Genomic DNA, 20176 nt, shown 5'->3' on the forward strand with positions numbered 1-20176 from the left:
TTAGTACAAATATGACAGAGTATTTTTACAATGTAAGCTCACCTTGAGAGACAGGTCGACTCTCTTTTCACCAAATGTGGAGACCAGGCAACTGTGGGCTTCCTCGTACAAACTTGTGATGATGGACCGCACAAATTTTAGGGGACTAGACTGCTCGCCCCATTCCAAAGAGTGACACAACGGTATCAATCGATATGAAACTGAAAGTACAAGTGTGGTAAAATAGAAACACCGCCCATTTTAAAAAGTACCTTTAACTACGCTTATAACACACCGGCACAAATAAGTGTGTTTAAACTCGTATTCGTGTTACTCGCAAACGACGGGTTAAACTTGAAAACAACTGACGGGCAATACTACTGAGGTCCTACATGGAAAGAGCCAGGGGATTACTAAATGAAGTTTAAGATGGGCATTTTTATATCAGAAATGCTATTAGGGAGGATGCCAGATCTATCCTTCACTAATAAACCCGAGTTTTAAGAAACTAATCCATAAAGCGTTCCTTTTCCCGGAACAATGCCTGCTTTCTCTTTCCTGGAAGGACCGACCCTGCCGCCTACCGATGATTCGAGACTGCGCGCCCTTCATCCAGAAGAAACGTCTCATGAATTGACCCCACATGAGAATTGTGAAAGACCAAGCTTAGCCTTTAGAAAACCTTTGAAAATGCCAGGGAAAAAAAGGCGTATGAATTTGAGTCCTATCTTTATTGTAAAAAAAACCCCCAACAAAAAACAAAAACAAAGCGACTATTGTGTGCACCATAAACCAACAGCATGGCACACATTTAGTAGTATAAATTTATTCTTAGTCTTATTAGTAGTTTATTTAATACTAATGATTAGCAGTGTATTTATTTTCCTCATACATATACAGAACAATAGGAAAAAGGAAGTCACAAATGCAGAATAATTATGCTGACAAAAAGAATACTCTTTTATCATGATTTGCCTTGTATAGCAGATAGTCCTCTTTAGTCGGGCAAATCACCGTGAAAAGAGGATCAAACAGAGCCGTTATTTCGGTCTCATTTTGAGCATTATCCATGGCTGTCTGTCCCCACACATCTTTCTCCTAAGAGTGAAGAGGTTAAAAAATAGGGATGTATTTTTTTTAAACAAACATTAAAAGCCTAAAAAAATTGTATTGTCCAATCAGACAGTAGTTTATACCAGTGGTGTGGCTCCATATTCCAGTAGTTTGGTGATCATGGACTTGTCTTTCAGATAAACTGCCTCATGCATTACTGTCCGTCCATCGTAGTCTTTAGTGTCCATGTCGACTCCTGATAGAGCCCAGGCACGCAGCAGAGGGTAATTTCTGGTCTGTACCGCTCTGTTGAGAGACAGGTTACACAAAAATAATCTCACAGGCACATAAAAATATATTATAAAGCATATTACAGGGGGAAGTAGTGAGATATTATGTGATTAATGCTTACTGGATCAATTCCACGGCAATTCTCACAGGGTGCAGATTAACAGTGACTTCTTTCATGTGCAGGAGTTTGACAGCATGACAGCGCCTAAAAGAAACACTAGTCACCACATGTGCTGGAAACACAGTTACACTGACATATTCAAGCTGAGCATGTACAAATGGTTTTACTGCCCCCTATTGTTAGTTTGAATTCAATTGAGCTAGAAGACCTATAGTGAAATGGGCAGCTGTCAATAGAGGGCTGCAGTGATGACATTTTTGTAGGCCAACCGGGAAGTTGGTGCCTTCAACAATGGGATTTTGCTTTTGGAAGAAATTGCAGAAAAATTAATTTATCTTATTGCAGAAAATAAGCTATGTGGCCTCACAAAAGTCTAGGATTCCAACAACTCTTTTGTCTTTATTTAAAAACATTTTCCCTGAAAGTTTGTGTCTGAATAGTTTGAGAGAGTGCGATGAGACTGTAAAAGTGAGCTAGTGCGTAGATGTAGTGAGTACAATTAATTACCTCTTTAAAAAAAAAAACAAGGGGGTAACGTATTACTGACGTATTTTATGTTATAGAATAATATGTGAAAACATTTTCTAAAAAGATAAGAGATTTTCTTAAAAGTTTCAGACATTTAATCAAAAATCCTGTTGACTTCGGGACAATGGAACTGGTAGCGCTGAAATGCTCACTCATTTCCAGGTTATGGCCTACAAAAATATGTCACCCCTGCAGCACTTTAAACGCCAGACAGGAGCAACACATACACATAGATGAAATAGAAGTTGACGTACTTTACTACTCAAAAATGTCAGCTCAATCACCTGATTTCTGATCACAGAGGTGTACTGTAAATACCTGTTCTTAATGGCCATGTAAAATGGGCAGTGTCCAAATCGGTTCACCTTATGAGGAGACGCTCTCTTTGCTAGCAGGAACTTAATCATGTCTAAGTTCCCCAACTCACAGGCTGTATGAAGAGGTGTTACATCGTCATAGGTTTGGCAATTGACATCCAACTTTTAAATAAATAATAAAGAAATCACTTTAGATACAAAATAGGTTTAAATTCAAATTGTTGCTGTCCAAATTTTTTAGTTTAGGAAACCTGAAGTTTAGTAACCTTCTCTAGGAGAGCACTTAGAGAGAAGAAATCATTGTTTTCCACAGCTACGCAAGCAAAACACGGTATGATTCTGTCAACGAGCGATCTCCTTATCTAAGAGATAGCAGAGTAATTTCAAGCACAATGGACATATATTAATAAGTTTCATATAAAGTTCAACTTTACATATTATCAAAGAACAGGTGAAACTGGTCTAAATTGTTTAACAATCAAGTCGGGATGGAATCAAAGCTATATGGACGTAAAATATTACATTTAAGGTGTCTGCACAGTTATTCCTTTGAATAACAGACCTGTCTGTACAATCAATGTTCAAATATAAAGTTTCCAGCCTAAAAAAAAAAATGTATGTGTCATTATTGTGTTACTGGCACTGTTAGCAAGCGAGTCTATTCATGCCTGGACTTCTTTGCCAAGTAGCCACTTAAGTTTCAGCACTTTGCCCAGTCTATGCAGAAACTCTTTGTCTCGGACCACCACTCTGTTAATGATGATGGGCTTGAAGCTGGTATTCACCACAGCTTGTTTCTGCATCACTATGAGAGAGACATAAAGCAAGGTGGTTTGTTAGTTTTAAAATGAAGAGTTCTAGAAATATTGTGATGCACACAGGGACCAAATTCAATATATATACTTATTGCATGGTCTTTGTAGAAAAACAAGCAAGAGGTTAGATATACTCAAGGACAGATAAATCCCATATTTTTAACTTTGAAAAAACATGTTTTGTTCAGATCAACTGGAGTAGGGTCCATCTTTTTTACTAAACATTTGACGTTTTTTTATCACTGTTTCTACTTTTCTTCACTGATTTGTCATTGACAAACGCCACAGGCTAATAAGAGCCCAAAACAAGCTAATGTACATAGGCGCCACAAGTTGATTCATTACACCATTATTAGATTTGATTGACTAAAAATCATTTAATATGATTATTTTTTATTCTCAGATTTAAGCTATCACAACAACTCAAAATGACGCTAAGTTATGAGGGTTTTGTGTAACGTTGTTTTACTTTTTCCCCTCAGCTTTACAGCAAAGCGCTTGCCCTGAGACTAGAAACAAACCTTATATCAAGTAGAAACTGATATATAACAGGATCAGCGAATAAATCGCTTCTGTTGAAGGGCCGTTGTCTGTGTTGTTAGCAACCAACATACGAATATTTGTCTGTGTAGCTCATGAATATTTAATAGATAACGTGTCTGTTGCTTGGTGTTCTGAGCTGCTTATTTATTTATTTGTTTGTTTATTTTAGTTCTTAGTTTTTGCTCTGACTACTATTTCGTGAACCAAGCTCTTTTAAAGTGGATTTTTTATTGTTTCCATAAAAAAAATCTGTACAACGGCGAATATCACATAATTCATGATTAATATTCGTGAGCTAAGCATTTAGCTCGTGTCATGTGACTGTGACGATTTGCCGGAAGCTGGCTTGTTTCTTCTAGTAACTTTTTTTATTGAACATATGAACAGAATATACATGTAATGGCACTGATGAATATAAATAAATATATATTAAGCAAGGCACGTAATACAATATAAAGGCAAAGTACCAATAGACTTTCTGAGAGAGTAGAATGAATATCTACAGTCTGAGAGAAAGAAAAGAAAAGGAGAAAAAAGAAAATGGTGTAAGTAGGGGGTCTCTTCATTCCTCTTCAAATAAACCAAGTTCTCTTATTATTCCAACAAGTTTCTGGGCCTTTTGCATTTTTATATAGGCTATTCCAATGATGGAAAGTAGCCTAGTTATGAATAAAGTCTCTTTTAAAAACAGAAAAATAAGGTTTTGTCTTCATTCATTTGCATTTATATAAAAAAAAATGTGCCTAGAATCAACATTATATTAATGAGAAAATCATTATTTTTATCATCTAATAGCATTCCAAACATAATGTGTTTTCTAAAAAATTGGGCAGTGAGTGAATTTTTGTCTCCAACCACTAAGACATATTTTACCAGAAAATTCTGGAATACATACAAAAAAGAAAAGATGATCAGTTGTTCCTGTCAACTTGACAGAAAATGCAGGCATTTTCTTCAAAATTAAACCGGTGTCTTAAAAACTCAGATGAGGGATATATACCATTACATATTTTAAAATGAGTTTCCTTTGCTTTAGAAACCACTGGAAAGCTAATATACTGTGTTCGAAATTTTTTAACAGATGGCTTATCATAAGCTTGCAAAATACCATTTTGGTACAAGGATGTTGGATATAGTACAGAATTGACACAAGAGCAAATAAGTTTGTTGGGAAGCATTGCTTTGAGGTCTTTACCATTAAAGAGAAGTGACAGGAGTTCACATGATCCATCTGGTATGTTAACAAAAGTGTTTTGTACCAGATTTATAAAACTTTTTGGAATGGCATTTAAAACTCGCTCAAATTGTTTATGTTCACAGACGTCACAGAAGTATAATAAACTCCTATCCTCGTTCATTAAATGAAGAACTGACCAAACACCCTTTTCAAGCCAATCAGGAATACATATAGAGACTTATATCTAAATAGAATAAACCAATTGTTCCATATTGGGGTTCTGTGTGGAGTGAAATTGTGATTGTATAATAATTTCCAATACAGCAAGACCTGTTGGTGAAAGGAAGATAATTTGATTGGTAGTTTGGAAACAGTAAAATCACACCTTACACACAATAAAGGTGCTTCACATTGCCATAGAAGAACCTTTTTAACATCTGGAGAACATTTCTGTTTCACAAAAGGTTCTTTGTGGTGAAAGAAGGTTCTTCAAATTATAAAAAGGTAAGAAAGAGATGTTTTTTTGAAGAACCTACTGAATGGTTCTTTGTGGAACCAAAAATGGTTCTTCTATGGAGTGTAGGAAATCAAATCCACCCAATTTTCTAAATAAACCTTTTCTTCTAGTAGGCTAACTAACAAACAAAGTAGAGCCAAAATGATGGGAACAAGGTGCTGTTTCAAGTTGTAAAATAAAACCAAAGAGACCATCTTTAAATGTAATTTTAATAAGAATATATATTCTATTATTCTATATATTGTATATTTTGATTATTTATATAAAAGTATACAATTCACATTCAATTTTTCCAAAAATATAACAACACTTCTGCTAAATACATTGGCACAAGAAAAACCACATGTAAGCTATATGAAATGGACAGTTTAAGGACCTCGTATTTAAATCCAGAAATGTCTTGGGATTAAGCAAGATGTCATTCAGTCATGGTCTGAAATAGAAAGAGGGAAATCCACGTTAGAAACTCACCTTTGAAGCATACTTTGAATTTAATGAATAATTTATAAATGAATTAGGCAGTTCAAAATCAATAGTAACAACACACACACACACATGCACGCACACACATATAATATCATATTTTTCTAACTAAATATTTACCTCATAGTCTGTAAAGCTCCTCCTCTGATTATACAGTATAACTGTAAAAGCAGAGGACATTGCTGTCTGGACCATACTGACCAAGGAGATGGTTGTCTTCAATCCCATGCTGAAATGCTGATTTAAAGAAAGAGTCCTTACTAAGATATACAACTGTTAATATAATAGAACTCTCACATATGAGGGTATGAGATACATACAGTGGCATAATACCGGTGGTCACACATCTGGTGTAGTCCCTCATGACATTCAGTTGCCGGATTTAAAGCAAAGTCAGCATAGTATAGGATAAGTGCAATAACTGAGATGATAATGGTCACAGCAGAGACTGCCAAACAAACAGAGACCTAAAAACAAGTGCAAATTTAATTATTTATTTTGGATTTTCTGTTATACAGAATATTCCTGCTGTTGTGGAGCCTTTGCATTTGGGGTATGAGTGAAATACAAGAACGGCATATGCCAGTCTCTAAAATGTGCTCTAACAGTTTGTCTGTCTTGCTGTAAGTTCAAACTCACTGTTTTCAAGTTGGCATATTTTTCCAATGCTATTGCAGCTGTGCCTGAAATGACAAACTGTTTGGAAAAAAAGAAACAAGATATGAAGTTCAGTGATAGGTCTGTTGTTGGCAGATATACAATTTAATGTACATTCCTTTAAATACTTTGCCATCACCTTAAATTATTATATAACCATGTCCTAACGTATTAGTGTAATTTACCATAAGGCCACTCCACCATGGCACACCAAAGTTAAGTATCATTGTCCTCTCAGCGGAGAGCAGAGGAATAGAATAGGAGATGATCAGCAATCCTATTACAATCTGAGCAACCTATGAGACAGAAAAAAGAGGGGTGGCTCAGCATGAATTTCATACATCAACATATAATCTAAATTTAAGAGAGTAATTTAAATCAGTTTTAGCCGAGGTGTGATGTTAAACTGTTTCTGATAGTATCGTAAACAAAAATGATCTTTCCTCTACAATCATTATTCAGTGTTTAGCACTTCTTTCACATTTACACAATATGAGTAGTATAGTGCTAAAGACTATACTAAAAATATTAAGGACAGAATCTTCTTATTTATAAGACTGGAACACACGAATCAGAACTGTTTTATATTTAATGTACTACACTATATTTGTAGATTTTCTTGAAATATTATTTAACATAACTATAAATGTTGTAATGTATAGGCTATTTAAATGATCGACTTTGTTAATGGTAAAAATGCAGGGGCCAATATAAACCCCTAACAACAACTGTATACTGGAAATATAGAATTCATTGTTTCAGAGGAAATTCTGTTTTAAAGTGTTTGTGTTTTTAATCACCATGTTCCCTGAATCAGGAGCCCTAAGAGATTTTGAAGTCTATAATTGCATATTACATAGCCTAGGATACAGATATAAAGACAAGATGCAAGGTTCAAAGAAAATGTACATTTATACACATTGTTTATTTGCTGTTATACAAATCTATTGTGACCGAGAAGACATTTGCTTTAAGTTAATTTATGAATTTATCAGTGAAAAGAACCCCCGTTTGCTTTCAAGATGTAAAATTGTGCCAGAAAACCTCCCTGAGAAAACCTGCGAGGAGCCCTTTAAGATTACTGAAGCCATAACACGACGTTCACTCACCCCGAATATTTTGGGCTCCCCCTTCTCGATGCTGTCCCGCAGAGCTTTTTGTTTGTCTTGTAGTTTTTCCTCTACCTGAGTTGGGCTAGTGGTCACTGAGAGGTCCGTCGACAAGGTCAAAGTCATCCTTCGTTTTTAAGTAAGTGAGTTTGTAATAACAAATGCCAAAATGAAGAACACAGCTGAGTAATGTCAGATACTTTTAAGACGTACAACAAACTCGATGTACACGCAGAGAGGAATTCCACATGAATGAGTGAGACAGGCTGACCCCCCCAAAAAGTCTTCAGCACGTTCTTTCGAGTAGTTTGTTGTGGACTAGCTGGACCTTCTCCTGTTCCTCGAATTAATCTCTTAAGTGCGCAACAACTCCAAAGAAAAGATCTGGACTTCAATTCTCTCTGTATTACAAAAACAGTTAGACCCACCCTTGCGTTTTTATGCAAGCATCACAAAGAAAAGGGGTCTGTCCAGCCCCTTCTCCCCATAGGAGCTTTTATCGAGCGTATTCTATCACTTCATAAACAGCTCTGTTCCTCTCAGCCACGAGCTTTCTAGGATTCCCAGAAACGAGATTCGAGGTGAGTCGGTAGTGCTTTATTTGCATTAAAATTACATTTGACCGGACATATTTATCAGTAACATGTGACATACTTTCTTGCTGAATTCATGAGTGTATTTTTGGGTGATACCTGAAACTAGTTTTTAAAAAGTGCATTTAAATTGTGCAGTGGCATGCAATAGTTATCGTGTGCATTTGTGATCGTATACAAACTAATATAAACGCAAACTGAAGCTGTTTTGGACATCTGGTCAGTCCAGCCCACTTAAGGCAATGCATGTAGTGTACTATTTTTTTTTGTCCTACCCCTAACCCTTTTCCTCTTCACTGCTGTTGAGCAATCAGGATTGTATCAAGCTGTGCTGCTCTTCTCTCCAGACACATTATATCCGCCCACTTCCTCTCCTCACAAAGATGTTTTTCTTCACCAGCATCTGTATTCCCGCAAAACGTTCCATTAATCCAGAGGGATCAGATCCTGTTTCATACCGACTCTCTCTCTATGATCTAAGTGTGTAAGGAGCCATTATAATCATTGATCTGGACCTTGAAATCTTTCTGTTTTTCAGTACCGCAGTTGAGTTTTAGCTGGGTTTTCAAGATGTCAAGCAACCAAATGCTGTCTGCTGACTTGGATCCTCCCAAATTCCATCGCCTGTTCAAGTTTTATGACCCGGAAGTGGTGGCAGTAAGTGGATGCGGGCCAAATAATTTGTCATTAAGGAAGACAGATAATGGTAGTTTGGGATCTTACTGTAACAGTCTTCTTTGAGATGTTTTGCTGTTCTTGTTTGAATTTTTACTCTCACCATGTGTTTTCCCTTTCTAGCTTATGGCAATATTATTAGGTTTGTTCCAGATCCTCCTGACTATACCAACCTACAGCATCAGCCTTGATATAACATTTTTGTTTGTGTGCCCTCTCTGTGTTGGTTCTATGGTATGTTTATTTCACTACTAAGATACTGTAGTTGTTAAAACACAAATACATAAATGAACATACACAAAGCAAACATAGCATATAAACACATATCAACAAGTCCCAGTCACATTCTGCCCATTAATAAGCTTTTGTACAATTGTATAATTTATTCTGACAGTTGCTTTAATGTAAGATCAACTTTCTCTTCTAATTCTTTTTTTTATTATTATTATTTTTTTAATGTAGTCTGTGATTGCTGGATCATTTGGTATGGCATCTGAGAGAACTCCTAAGAGAGAACTGGTAAATTCAAGTAACTAGAGCTTCTTATTGGTTCTGAATTGTTCAACTTTATTCTGACATAAAAACAATTATCTGCTTTTCTCCCTGTAAGTTAAAAAACTGTCTGATCTGTGGTCTTGCTGGCCTGGTGGGGACACTGATTGGACTTATTCTGTATGGTTATGCTGCAAGTACCTCTCTGAACATCCCTCCTTGCTCACATGAATCCCATGAAGACTACACCTGTCCAGAAACGATCTTTCAAGTAAGTGAAGAGTATCGACGTATCCGCCAGCTACACAAATGAAAATAAAAACTGGCCTGTTTTACACATTAAAATCTTCTCGTCTACTTCATTATGTTAACTCCAAAAGATACCACTACATTACAAAACAGCATAACACACATATTCTGTGCTGTGACTCACACTATTTTTATTGATTATGATTAATGGAGAATGTATTGGCCAGATATATTATTGAATAGTTGTAAGTTGATTTTTTATTTTGTTTAAACTTGAACTGATTAAATCTTCTCTTTTTGTTTTGACAGAATTTTTACGCAGCCATCACTGGGCAGCTGTTGATTTATAATATTGCAGCTCTGGTTATTCATTGCTTTCTATCATTTTCTGCATTTAAAGGAATGAGAATACATTGAGATTACATTTTCCATACAGCACACACTTCTCTTTTAGGCACAGATTTTTTATGAGCATCTAATCCTAATATTTTAATTAGTATTTTGCCGCCAAATCATAATCACTGCTATTGTTTTTCTGTCCTTGTTTTCTCTTCTTCTTCTTAAAAATGTGAATTTACAATATTGTCATGTACAAAACATACAGATTTGAAAGTCTGTGAAACTGGAGACATAACTTACTATACACTGTAATCATTTAACCCACTATTACTGAAAATGTAAGTTTATTTGCTGCTTTATTATTTTTAAGTAAAAAAATTAAATAAAGCAATGTGGTGCCAAATTTGCAACCTTGTATTTTCGACCACTTTATTAAATTAGCAGTGAAATCATTGCTAATGAAACGATCAACGAAACACTGAAAACTATTAAAATCACAAATTATTGGTCCAATGAAATGGATAGAATCAAATGTGTAAAACACAATTTACAGTGCTTGTAATTCCAAAAGCTAAAATAATGTCTCTTTAGTGCTTACATCTGTAAATGTGTGAGACCACTCTTTCTGAAATATTAAACTTTTATATATATATATATATATATATATATATATATATATATATAAATCTATGTTGCCTCTCTGGTGAAATATCAGGACCAACCCTGCTGCCATGCTACATGTGGAATATTCCTGTCACATCGGGGTTTCCCTTTCAGTCAGCTGAACATACGACGATACCATATCAAATCAAAGTTAGGGGAACACTATGGCATTTTCACGAAAGGATGAGAATGTCTTTTCATTTTCTCTATTATAAAAATGTTATATAGTTGTTTAAGTCAAACTCTAAAACTAAGTGTAATATTCTCGTCAAGAAATGTAAGCTGTGTTTTAAACATATCTCACTTCCCTAGACAAACTCGACAATGGTTTCATCCAAAGATGGCCACGATATCTGTCAACGAGAAGTGAAACTTTCCCTTAAGAATAGGAATATATCCCGTCAGCTAACCTTTATTTGGACTACTTTGCTCGAATTGACATCGATGCCGCTTTACCGGACTCACATTATGATGTCTTTCTGAGTTGTTATGTCGTTCGACGCCGTTTGGTATTGAATAACAACCCGCCTTGCTCAACTGCTCTCTTTTAAGTGAGCTAACTTAGCCGTCCTGCTAACCGCGGGGAGATTCTAGTCTCCCGGAATAATTTCGGGAAAATATTTCCACTTTGTCGCGCTCAGTAACGCGCTACACCTGGTACCGATACTGTCTCGTAAGTGAAGTGTTTCTGGCAGGACGCGGGTCGTTGTCAGGCTCGGCGCTTCCGTCTACATCTTTCCGTCACTCGCTTCCAGTTAAGTTTGATGTTTTTCCATGAGCACTGTGCGGAGAGGACTTTGATTTGCTTGTACCTTGTAAGTATTGGCGGATTCTTTAAGAAATACCAAGCAGGTAGAGTTAAGTTTAGGCTTATTAGCATAATTCCTAGCCACACTTTAAGTAGTCCACTGTTACATGTGCTGTCTGAATGACAGAAGACTGACCCAGATTACCTATCGATCCTCAAGTAGTGGTTTGATATCCAAAATGACACATACCAAGTATAAACTGCTAGCCTATTTCAGTTTAAAATGATAGCTTAACCAAAAGTGACATTTCTGATATCATTTACTCATGTTGTTCCAAACCAACTCTAATGTAATAAGTAGATTATTAGCACGCATAAGTAAACTTGCTGTTGCTCCTCAGCTGTCCTAGCAAATCAATGGAGAAGCTTCAAGACCTCAGCCAGCCCGAGTTGCAGGATTTGCTGGATAACTCTGAGCGGGTGGAGTCTATGGCACTGGAGTCTGATGAGGTAAGATGATTATGGAGGTTTGTTAGAGAGAGTTCTCCCAATAATGAAATTTCTGTCATTATTTATTCATCCTCACATTGTTCACATTGTACCCTATTTTTCTGTGGAACACAAAAGGAGATGTTAGGAAAGATGTGTATGTTGCTTTTTCCATGCAATGAAAGTAAATGGTGCCCAAGGTTCCAAAAAAGACCTTTTAGAATTACCTGAAACCCTTAAAAAGTAAACGTTCTTTATTGTCGTCAGTGGTTCAGTGAAGAACCTTTAACATCCACAGAACCTTTCTATTAAACTGTTCTTCACACTTCAAAATTAAAACGAAAAAGGTTTATATTGAAAGGTTCTTTGGGAATCCCAGAGTGTTTTTTTTTTTTTTTTTGGAGTCTTTGTTTTTAGGAGTATCCCAGAAATCCTTAAGACTCATTCACCATATTGCATGTTTTTTGTTTTTTTGAATAGTCCAATAAACCAAAGTCTTACCTACTGAAATTCTAAAATGTGTGTCAGGAATCAATTACAAGGACTCGCTGCATTGTTGTCAAGCCTACTGTGACACATCCTTATATGTCATATATACATGAACATAAATGAGATTTCAGAGCTTTGGTTGAGGAGAAAAGTCAGTTATTGAATTAGTGAAGTATTCAGTGAATAATTGGTTTGTTCTTTGCATAATGAATATAAGGTAAATGTTGTATTTCACATCAGTATTTCTCAATCTGTCTCTGTGAACTGTAATTTTCCTTAATACCCTAAATACCCTTGTGCTGCTTTAGAAAATGCAGTCCTGAAAGGTTTCAAAATACTATTTAGAATGACTTAAAACTTATATTTTTTATCAGCACCATTTGTGTGGCATACAGTAGTAGTCTGTGATGTGATTAAAGGGATAGTTCACCCCAAAATGAAAATTCTGTCATCTTTTACTCACCCTCTAGTTTCTTTCTTCTGTTGAACAAATTAAGATATTTTGAAGAATGTGGGTAACCAAACATTTGCTGGTAGCCATTGACCCCATATTATGAAAAGAAAAAATACTATGGAGGTCAATGGCTACCAGCAATTGTTTGGTTACCATCACTCTTCAAAATATCTTCTTTTGTGAACAACAGAAAAATCTCATAGAGTTAAGTTTGGAAGAACTTAAGGGTGTGTAAATCATGATGACAATTTTTGTATGAACTGACCTTTATATTATTGAGGCTATAAATGAACATTTACATTTGCACGTATTGCTAAAGATTCAAAATTAAACATCAGATTGAATTGCCATTGATCCACTCCTCTCTGTACTTCTAGTCATTTTTGTTTGTTTGTTTCTGGTAATCTCTTCATCACTTCCTTCAGAAATGACCACTTATCTACTCAGCATCAACAGCTATCTCTAAGTCCTGTCGAGGATGGATTGTCCTGGTGGACTGTTTAATGTCTATAGCGTTGTAGCATTTGTCATGTGTCCGTGTTATTCTTCTGCAGATTCAGAACATACAGTTGGAGAGGGAAATGGCTCTGGCTGCCAACCGCAGTCTGGCCGAGCAAAACCTGGACATGAAGCCCCGACTCGAAACAGAGAGGGCGCGACTGGTGGGAAAATATGCTGAACTAGAGGAAGTGAGGGAGAAATACAAACAACACTGTGCCATGAGAGGTAAGGGAACGGAGTAATTGATTTGGGTTACTAAAGTAAAGGTTTCAAAGAGAATACAGGAATGAATTCTGGGTAAATTGGTGTAAAAAGAACTGGGAGAGAAATTGATTGAAGTCAGAGCAGGTTTTTACAGAGGTGGACAGTAACTAAGTACATTAACTTGAGTATACTTAAGTACACTTTTTGAGTATCTATACTTTACTCAAGTATTATTTTTTTCTGGAAACGTATGACTTTAACTTCACTACATTTGAAAGACAAATATTGTACTTTTCACTCCACTACATTTCTATCAAGGTCATCGAAGTAGAAAATCGTTACTATGTAGCAGCTTTGAAAGACAGTGGGTGATTTTTTTTTTCTTCTCTAAAACGTGACATTTTATCAGTAATCACTCTTGTAGGGCTACATGAAGTGTTTTCCCAGCATTTTTTGAACACTGACCAGTTGCAAATGTGATATTTATTTACAACAATTCAATAATAAAAAGTTAATAATGTGGTATATATTAGACACAATGTTGTCTGATTTTGCTAAATTGTGTACGTGAAAATATTACCTATAAAGCCACAGAAGAACTGTCTCCTAATAAAACACAATATATGTGTTGGACTTGAAGCAGCACTGCACAGACCATTCTGTGTATGACCTCAAAGTACAGCGAGAGCGATTAGACAGCATTTTTTTTTTTAAAAATTTGTTTTCTTATTACTTATTATTACTTATGTATTTACAGGATTTCACTGTCCACTCTGGTCAAATGTGGATGAATGGCTACACACAGATGTGTGCACACTACTGTGTGAGATCACTACCATCCTGCTTTTGTGGGGGTGGGTATGGGTGTTAAATAATAATAATAATAATTATTATTAGTTTTTTCCCCCATAGGTTTTTAACATTCTAAAAGCTCTTTATTCCAAAGATACTACAAGCTAGTCAGTGTATTCAGTAGGTTTAATGTATTGTAAGTTGCTTCAGAGGTATTGCAAGTATTACGTACAACTATAATAAAACCGTGCATTGACATAAAAAAAAAGGAAATTTACTTTTGGTACTTAAGTACTTTTAAAAGCAAGTACTTCTGTACTTTTACTCAAGTAATGGAGTTGTGTACTTTGTCTGCCTCTGGGTTTTTTAAATCAAGAAGCAGAGGTGAGTAGTTTTGAAGAAATGATGTTGGTAATGATGTGCTTTTGTATTATCCTATTTAAAACAGAAACAATTTGGGATTATCATGAAGAATAAAAAATAATATATTATAAATTGCATAGCCCCTTTGATGAAATTCATGATCAAAACCAGTTTAACATTTCCAGATTTCTGTTTATTACGTAATGTTAATTTTATTGATTTTATAGGAAAGGCTTTTTTTGTTTTGTCATTTTTATATTTTATTTAATAAATTTTTATGTTCAGCTGTAACTGAAATGTTTAAATCTTAATTTCGTAATGTCCTGTTGTTGTATATTGAATCTTAAGTAAAACAGAATGTAAACATCTTAGGAAAATGTTTCAGTGTTATATATGGAGCGGCTTAGACAGCTTGAAAAATAGAATGAATCTTTTTAAAATATTATTTTATCAGAACTGCTTTTAGCTCAATGAAGTGAAATTAAAAGGACTTAACTTTTGTTCACACTACAGTTAAACTGCACTGGCAGTTTTTATGAACCATTAATCTTTGAACAGACACTGGAATTCTGGCTGAGTTTCTAAATAGAGCATGTTGTTCAGCCAGAAAATCATCTTCTATATGTGCATATGTCTGTCATATAGTGCTGTTCTATGAGGTTGTTTTGTTCTGGCACTCATTCTCCTCCCCTTTTTTTGAATCTGTGACATTACATCACACAAAAGCTATGTGTCTGGCCTCTTTCTCCGAAGTCTCATTCTCCTTTCTCTCTCTCAGTCTATTCATTACTGCTTTTTCCTTTGTTAAAATGATTACGCATTTCTAGTCAACTGATTTGTTTGCATAAGTTCTCACTTTTCAGTTTCTAGCTCTATTACGAGCCAGCCTATTTATGTGTCAACTCCGTCCCACTTCTGTTTCTTTTTCCCTTTCCCTCTGCAGACAGCATCATGGGCCAGGTGTCTCCGGAGGGGCTGTTGTCTCGTCTGCAGATAGAGGGCGCCAACACAGAGGCAGAATCAGAGGTGGGCTATCTTGGCCTTTATAATCACCTATTTTCATAGTTTATATTTGTTGATTTTGGTGTTTTCATTGTTTGTGAAACTGCCAGGTTTGTTTATTGATTGTGAATAAAAAAAGATGATTGTTTGGGAAACAAATGTACATGAAAGAGAAGAAAACATCTGCTTTTGCCTTAAATAAAATCAGTTATTTCTTATACCTTTGCATAATATTAAACTTAATTATTAACATCAACAGACATTTTTACATTATATACCCTATGAAACTGTATGTGATTGCTTTAAAAATGATAACATCCTGCACATTCAAATGATGAAATTCTGGAAGTCTTGATGTAATTATATAGTTTTTCATAAATACAACCGTTCAAAAGTTTTCAAAAATACCAAGATATGTTTCTGTTTTCTCACAATGTTCAATATTTCAAAAATACATTTTAAATAACATTTTTACGTGACTATATATAAAGAAAGAGGATCAGAATAAAAATAAGAAACTATCAAAATTAATAAATAAAATTCATTCTTCTGTTCACCAGTGTAGCATTTAATTTAATCAAAATAGTAATTTAGTAATAATATAAATTATTGTAATTAAGTAATTATAATTCAATTATGAATATGATAATAAAATAATATTTTAAAATTACTGTCCTGGCAAAGCTATCAAATAGTCTAAGCAGTTATTACACTAGTCTACTGAGAAAATCTTATGTAATCCTTAAAAGGATTCTTTGAACGGAGAATTTGACTAATGCAAATATTTTTTTGCAAATAGAAATGGAATGCTTTGCAAAAAGTAAAAAGGTGCAAAAAGTGGCAGTTTATTTAAAAAATACTCTGTGTTTGCAAACGTTTGAATGGTGGTGTATATTCATATTTAAAGGCTTATGAACTACTGATCTCCTAAGCATTATATAATATTATAAAACTTTTATGGTTTTACCAACCCCACAGGATTTGTAAATCGCTCAATCTCTTTCCCTCAGGTTTTAGCAGATGAGTTTCTCGAAGGTTCGATATTGCTGGACTCCTTCCTCGAACGCTTCCTTTCCCTCCGCTCTCTCGCTCACACGAGACGAGTGCGCATCGAAAAGCTGCAAGAAATTCTCAGCCAAAAAAGCAAAGGGATAGGAGATGCCACAGTGACATCACAAACTGGTGCCAATCAGGATGCTGGATCATCATCGCAGTGGCAACAACCGCAGCCTCAGCAGCAGCAGAGCTCCAAAATCAGTGCACCCTCCAATGCTGCCACTTCTGCTCTGCCCTACACCCCCTATCCCGTTGCTCCCCCCTCTGCCTCCACAGCGGGCAACACTAACCCTAGCACAGCGTTTCAGCCCTACCCCGGCCAGGGTGCCCCCTTCCCTCCATCGACAGGCTACACAGCTCCCAGGCCTGCCTTTGGTCCTCCAACTTGCCCGTACCCCACCCAACCACCATTTCCTGCCCCACCGTTTGGGCAGTTTGGTCCCACGGCCGCCCCGTACCCCAGTCCATACCCCTATGGAGGGTACAACTACCCCACAGGCCCCCATGGGCCATCAACCCAATCACCCACAGCTAGACCTCTTTATAGGCCCGGTTTTGGGGTACCACAACCGTATTCCTGAGCCACTCTGTGTGTGTCTGTCTTTCTCTTTTTCTCATGATTCTCCGTCTCGTCTCTCTCCCACCTTTCTCCACCTGCTCTGTCTTTTCCTTACCCTCAGATTTGTGGTTTGCGCACCCATGTCACATCCTGTTCCTGTCTGAGGCTTATAAAGACACTTGAGATCGAGCGTGTGCTTATTTCCCCCTTGAAACCTCAGTCAGAGACTCAATACGGGCCGCCCAGTTTAAACGGCTCAGTTCCTTTCCATTTTAAAGCATGTTATCAGTTTGCAAAATCTTTGATTTATTATTATATTCAATGACGAAATGCTGTTTTTTTTTTTTTTTTTTTTTTTATGACATTGTTACAGCTCAGCCTTATTTGGCTGTTTTTTTTTCTCCAATAATTCTGTCAAAATTCTACTGAGACAAACACGCCACACTACATGGAAGCGTTACATTAGCGTTAGGCTAATCTCTTGTCTATATCAGCACTTGTTAACAATGTCAAACCAGAAAGCACAGCACCATTTTCCACTCTATCACAGATGAAAACTCCTTAGAAAAGCAGAGCGTATTCTTTATCATGAATAAATTTAGACAACTTCCACGTGTGCAGATTTGGGTGCGGTATGTCCTGTTATGAATGCTTAGTGTACCAATGCGCCAAACGATCACTCCAAACCTCTTCTGCTCCCTCTCTTTTTCTTTCACACCCTTCCACTCCATTTATTTAATACACCGCTTGAAAGTGATTGGAAGGAGTAGACTATTACTGTAAGTTCTCTAGTGGGGACGGTGTACTTAAATCAAACTGATATTAAAGGGAAACCGGAGAACAAGGGATATATTAATATAGACATATCTATCTGCTATAGCACAGGATTTGGTGGGGCAGTTGAGGCATAACATAGCACAGAGCATATGCAAAGAAAATAGGCGCTACATAACATGCTTACTTTAGTAAATATAGCATTCTTTTGTGGTAAAACTATGCAGATGAGTTCCTGGCTGCATATTTTACACTGAATTTAGACACAGTGAGACATGGTCTTGTACAGCTGGCCACCCAGTTTGTTTCAGAGGCACATTGCCCTCAGAATCATAACGTGGGTGGGATTGGATCTGGTTAACCAATAGATTGCTTTATTTTGTGGTTTGATTTGAGTCCACCTTCAGATTCTGCCATATGAATACTCTCACTAGCCCACAGCTGTAGGCCTATCCATCAAAACGGCCCGTGTGTGTCATTATGTGGTGTTATGTAGATCCGTAAAAGCCCCATCTATTAGGTCTCCTTGTCGGACAACCGGAGGACCATGTGAATCACACTAGCACTCCACACTAACCGCCCCGAACTCTTTGGCAACAGGAGCTGGGAGCGGGGCCTTCAAAGCCTCAGCTTTAGAATAGGCGTGTGGGGTCTCTCTTTATTTTTGTACTTTAAAGCAATTCAAAACCAGAGGCGTCCTCAATCAAGCCTCGGGTGGCTTTATCTAATTCATGAACTCAGTAATTAAGACTCAGGTTTGTAGCAAAACCCCCACGTTTAGGTTCCCTCCCCAGCACCTGGAGCGAGGGAGAGGGGAGATACGACACGAGGATGAGAGAACAAATGGGATGAAAATTTTATTAGCACATTGATTTGCAGCATTAGAGGAAAATAAATTCTATTGCATTGGTTGTGATGACTGTAGCCTGTTAAAAGTGTATTTTTATTTTTATTGTCCTTTTTTCGGGTGTGAATATTAAACACTGAAGTTGATCTATGATTTCTGTGTTGATTGGAATAACTGACTTTTTTCTGACTTTCTTATTTTTTTAGTGAATTAAATACTTTTAATCAAAGGTGACAGTAAAGACATTTATAATGTTACAAAAGATTTCTATTTCAAAAAGATGCTGTTCTTTGTTCAAAAGATGTATCAGAGTTTTCACAAAAAACATTAACAATACACTGATAATAATAATAAGAAATGTTACTTTAACTCCAAATCAGAATTTCTCATGTGACTCTAAAGACAGGATTAATAGTTGCTAAAAATTCAGCTTTTGCCATCACAGAAATAAATTACTTTTTTTTTTTTACATGAATACAGTATATTTAAAATGTATTTCACAATATTAATGTTTGTACTGTATTATTTGTTTAAAAAATGCAGCCTGGGTGAGAAACGTTTTTCAAAAAAACGTTCTGACCCCAAACATAAATGTTTTTTTATTTTTTTTCCCTTTTACAGTACAATCCCAATGTTTTCACAAATTTACAAGAAGAGCAGTGGTAGTTCAGCTCATTGACTCACTTTTGAAGGCTGTTTAAATTCCGTTCATATTGAATCATAGACGAGAGTTTCAAGAGGGTGTTGGGGGAATTTTTTGGTACAGGTATAAACCCCAGTCTTTACGGGTCTGTCTCCGACTATACAATATGGTAAACCAACCCCGGCGACACCTGAGAAAAATCGAGAGAGTGAGGGAAGGAAAGAGGCGGCTGGGAAAGATTGAATGAAAAGAAGATATGAGTAACTATGAAATGAAAGGATCGATGTGGATATCGGTGGTTTTGTAGCCGTAATGATTGCCGCAGTTGACTCCTGTGAGCACGATTAATCATCTTTGAGCAACTTGTGTGAGCGTTTTCATAGTGCGCCGTACACCACAAGAGACTCCGTTCCTGTATGCAAAGACAATGATTTTGAATATGCAGATTTTTTGTTGCTTTGTTTACTTCCAACCATCTTTAAATTTAGGATGAAAAGATAATTTCACCACTTTTTACCATCTTTTTACCAAATATTTATTTTTTAATTTGAACATTACATTTTTTAAAATGTTTTTATTTTTTTTTTTACATTTAATACAAAGTTAGACAATGTCACACTACTAAGTACTTTTCTCCTCCCACTTACCAACACT

General features: G+C 36.2%; 4 protein-coding genes across 5 annotated transcripts; 2 read left to right on the plus strand and 2 right to left on the minus strand.

Moving 5' to 3' along the window:
* Positions 1 to 692: 692 nt before the first annotated feature.
* Positions 693 to 3732, minus strand: LOC306872777 (ankyrin repeat domain-containing protein 22-like). Of its 2 annotated transcripts, XM_079421567.1 has the most exons (7): positions 3626 to 3732; positions 2958 to 3094; positions 2556 to 2651; positions 2291 to 2451; positions 1445 to 1528; positions 1176 to 1338; positions 693 to 1077 (listed from the first exon to the last, which is right to left on the minus strand). In XM_079421567.1, the coding sequence occupies exons 2-7, from the start codon at positions 3090 to 3092 to the stop codon at positions 916 to 918; spliced, it is 801 nt and encodes a 266-aa protein (XP_079277693.1). In that variant the 5' UTR covers positions 3093 to 3094; positions 3626 to 3732; the 3' UTR covers positions 693 to 915. The 2 variants fall into 2 exon arrangements, with proteins under 2 accessions (XP_079277693.1, XP_079277694.1); XM_079421568.1 differs by lacking the exon at positions 2556 to 2651.
* Positions 3733 to 5633: 1901 nt separating this feature from the next.
* Positions 5634 to 7723, minus strand: LOC306872779 (membrane-spanning 4-domains subfamily A member 12-like). The gene is made up of 6 exons (XM_079421570.1): positions 7591 to 7723; positions 6667 to 6777; positions 6464 to 6520; positions 6145 to 6291; positions 5945 to 6061; positions 5634 to 5774 (listed from the first exon to the last, which is right to left on the minus strand). The coding sequence occupies exons 1-6, from the start codon at positions 7714 to 7716 to the stop codon at positions 5760 to 5762; spliced, it is 573 nt and encodes a 190-aa protein (XP_079277696.1). The 5' UTR covers positions 7717 to 7723; the 3' UTR covers positions 5634 to 5759.
* On the plus strand, positions 7603 to 10347 carry LOC306872780 (uncharacterized protein). The gene is made up of 6 exons (XM_079421571.1): positions 7603 to 8171; positions 8722 to 8840; positions 8982 to 9092; positions 9321 to 9377; positions 9469 to 9621; positions 9909 to 10347. Exons 2-6 carry the CDS (start codon positions 8754 to 8756, stop codon positions 10014 to 10016), a joined length of 516 nt encoding a protein of 171 aa, XP_079277697.1. The 5' UTR covers positions 7603 to 8171; positions 8722 to 8753; the 3' UTR covers positions 10017 to 10347.
* A 586-nt stretch (positions 10348 to 10933) lies between these two features.
* LOC306872775 (vacuolar protein sorting-associated protein 37D-like) lies at positions 10934 to 19105 on the plus strand. The gene is made up of 5 exons (XM_079421555.1): positions 10934 to 11416; positions 11751 to 11859; positions 13336 to 13507; positions 15585 to 15667; positions 16654 to 19105. The coding sequence occupies exons 2-5, from the start codon at positions 11767 to 11769 to the stop codon at positions 17278 to 17280; spliced, it is 975 nt and encodes a 324-aa protein (XP_079277681.1). The 5' UTR covers positions 10934 to 11416; positions 11751 to 11766; the 3' UTR covers positions 17281 to 19105.
* Positions 19106 to 20176: the final 1071 nt, after the last annotated feature.

Source organism: Barbus barbus, assembly GCF_936440315.1.
Source record: "Barbus barbus genome assembly, chromosome: 7".
In the NCBI taxonomy this organism is placed as follows: Eukaryota; Metazoa; Chordata; class Actinopteri; order Cypriniformes; family Cyprinidae; genus Barbus; species Barbus barbus.

Coding starts and splice junctions, on each gene's coding strand:
- LOC306872777 (XM_079421567.1), bottom strand. CDS start 3,092: ATGCAGAAACAAGCTGTGGTGAATACCAGCTTCAAGCCCATCATCATT. Junction 2,452..2,555: donor TAAGTGCTCTCCTAGAGAAG/GTTACTAAACTT, acceptor TTTATTTAAAAG/TTGGATGTCAATTGCCAAAC. Junction 1,339..1,444: donor ATTGCCGTGGAATTGATCCA/GTAAGCATTAAT, acceptor GTCTCTCAACAG/AGCGGTACAGACCAGAAATT.
- LOC306872779 (XM_079421570.1), bottom strand. CDS start 7,716: ATGACTTTGACCTTGTCGACGGACCTCTCAGTGACCACTAGCCCAACT. Junction 6,521..6,666: donor CATGGTGGAGTGGCCTTATG/GTAAATTACACT, acceptor TTTTCCAAACAG/TTTGTCATTTCAGGCACAGC. Junction 6,062..6,144: donor ACCACCGGTATTATGCCACT/GTATGTATCTCA, acceptor TCTTTAAATCAG/CATTTCAGCATGGGATTGAA.
- LOC306872780 (XM_079421571.1), top strand. CDS start 8,754: ATGTCAAGCAACCAAATGCTGTCTGCTGACTTGGATCCTCCCAAATTC. Junction 9,378..9,468: donor GAACTCCTAAGAGAGAACTG/GTAAATTCAAGT, acceptor TCTCCCTGTAAG/TTAAAAAACTGTCTGATCTG. Junction 9,622..9,908: donor GTCCAGAAACGATCTTTCAA/GTAAGTGAAGAG, acceptor TTGTTTTGACAG/AATTTTTACGCAGCCATCAC.
- LOC306872775 (XM_079421555.1), top strand. CDS start 11,767: ATGGAGAAGCTTCAAGACCTCAGCCAGCCCGAGTTGCAGGATTTGCTG. Junction 13,508..15,584: donor ACAACACTGTGCCATGAGAG/GTAAGGGAACGG, acceptor TTCCCTCTGCAG/ACAGCATCATGGGCCAGGTG. Junction 15,668..16,653: donor ACACAGAGGCAGAATCAGAG/GTGGGCTATCTT, acceptor TCTTTCCCTCAG/GTTTTAGCAGATGAGTTTCT.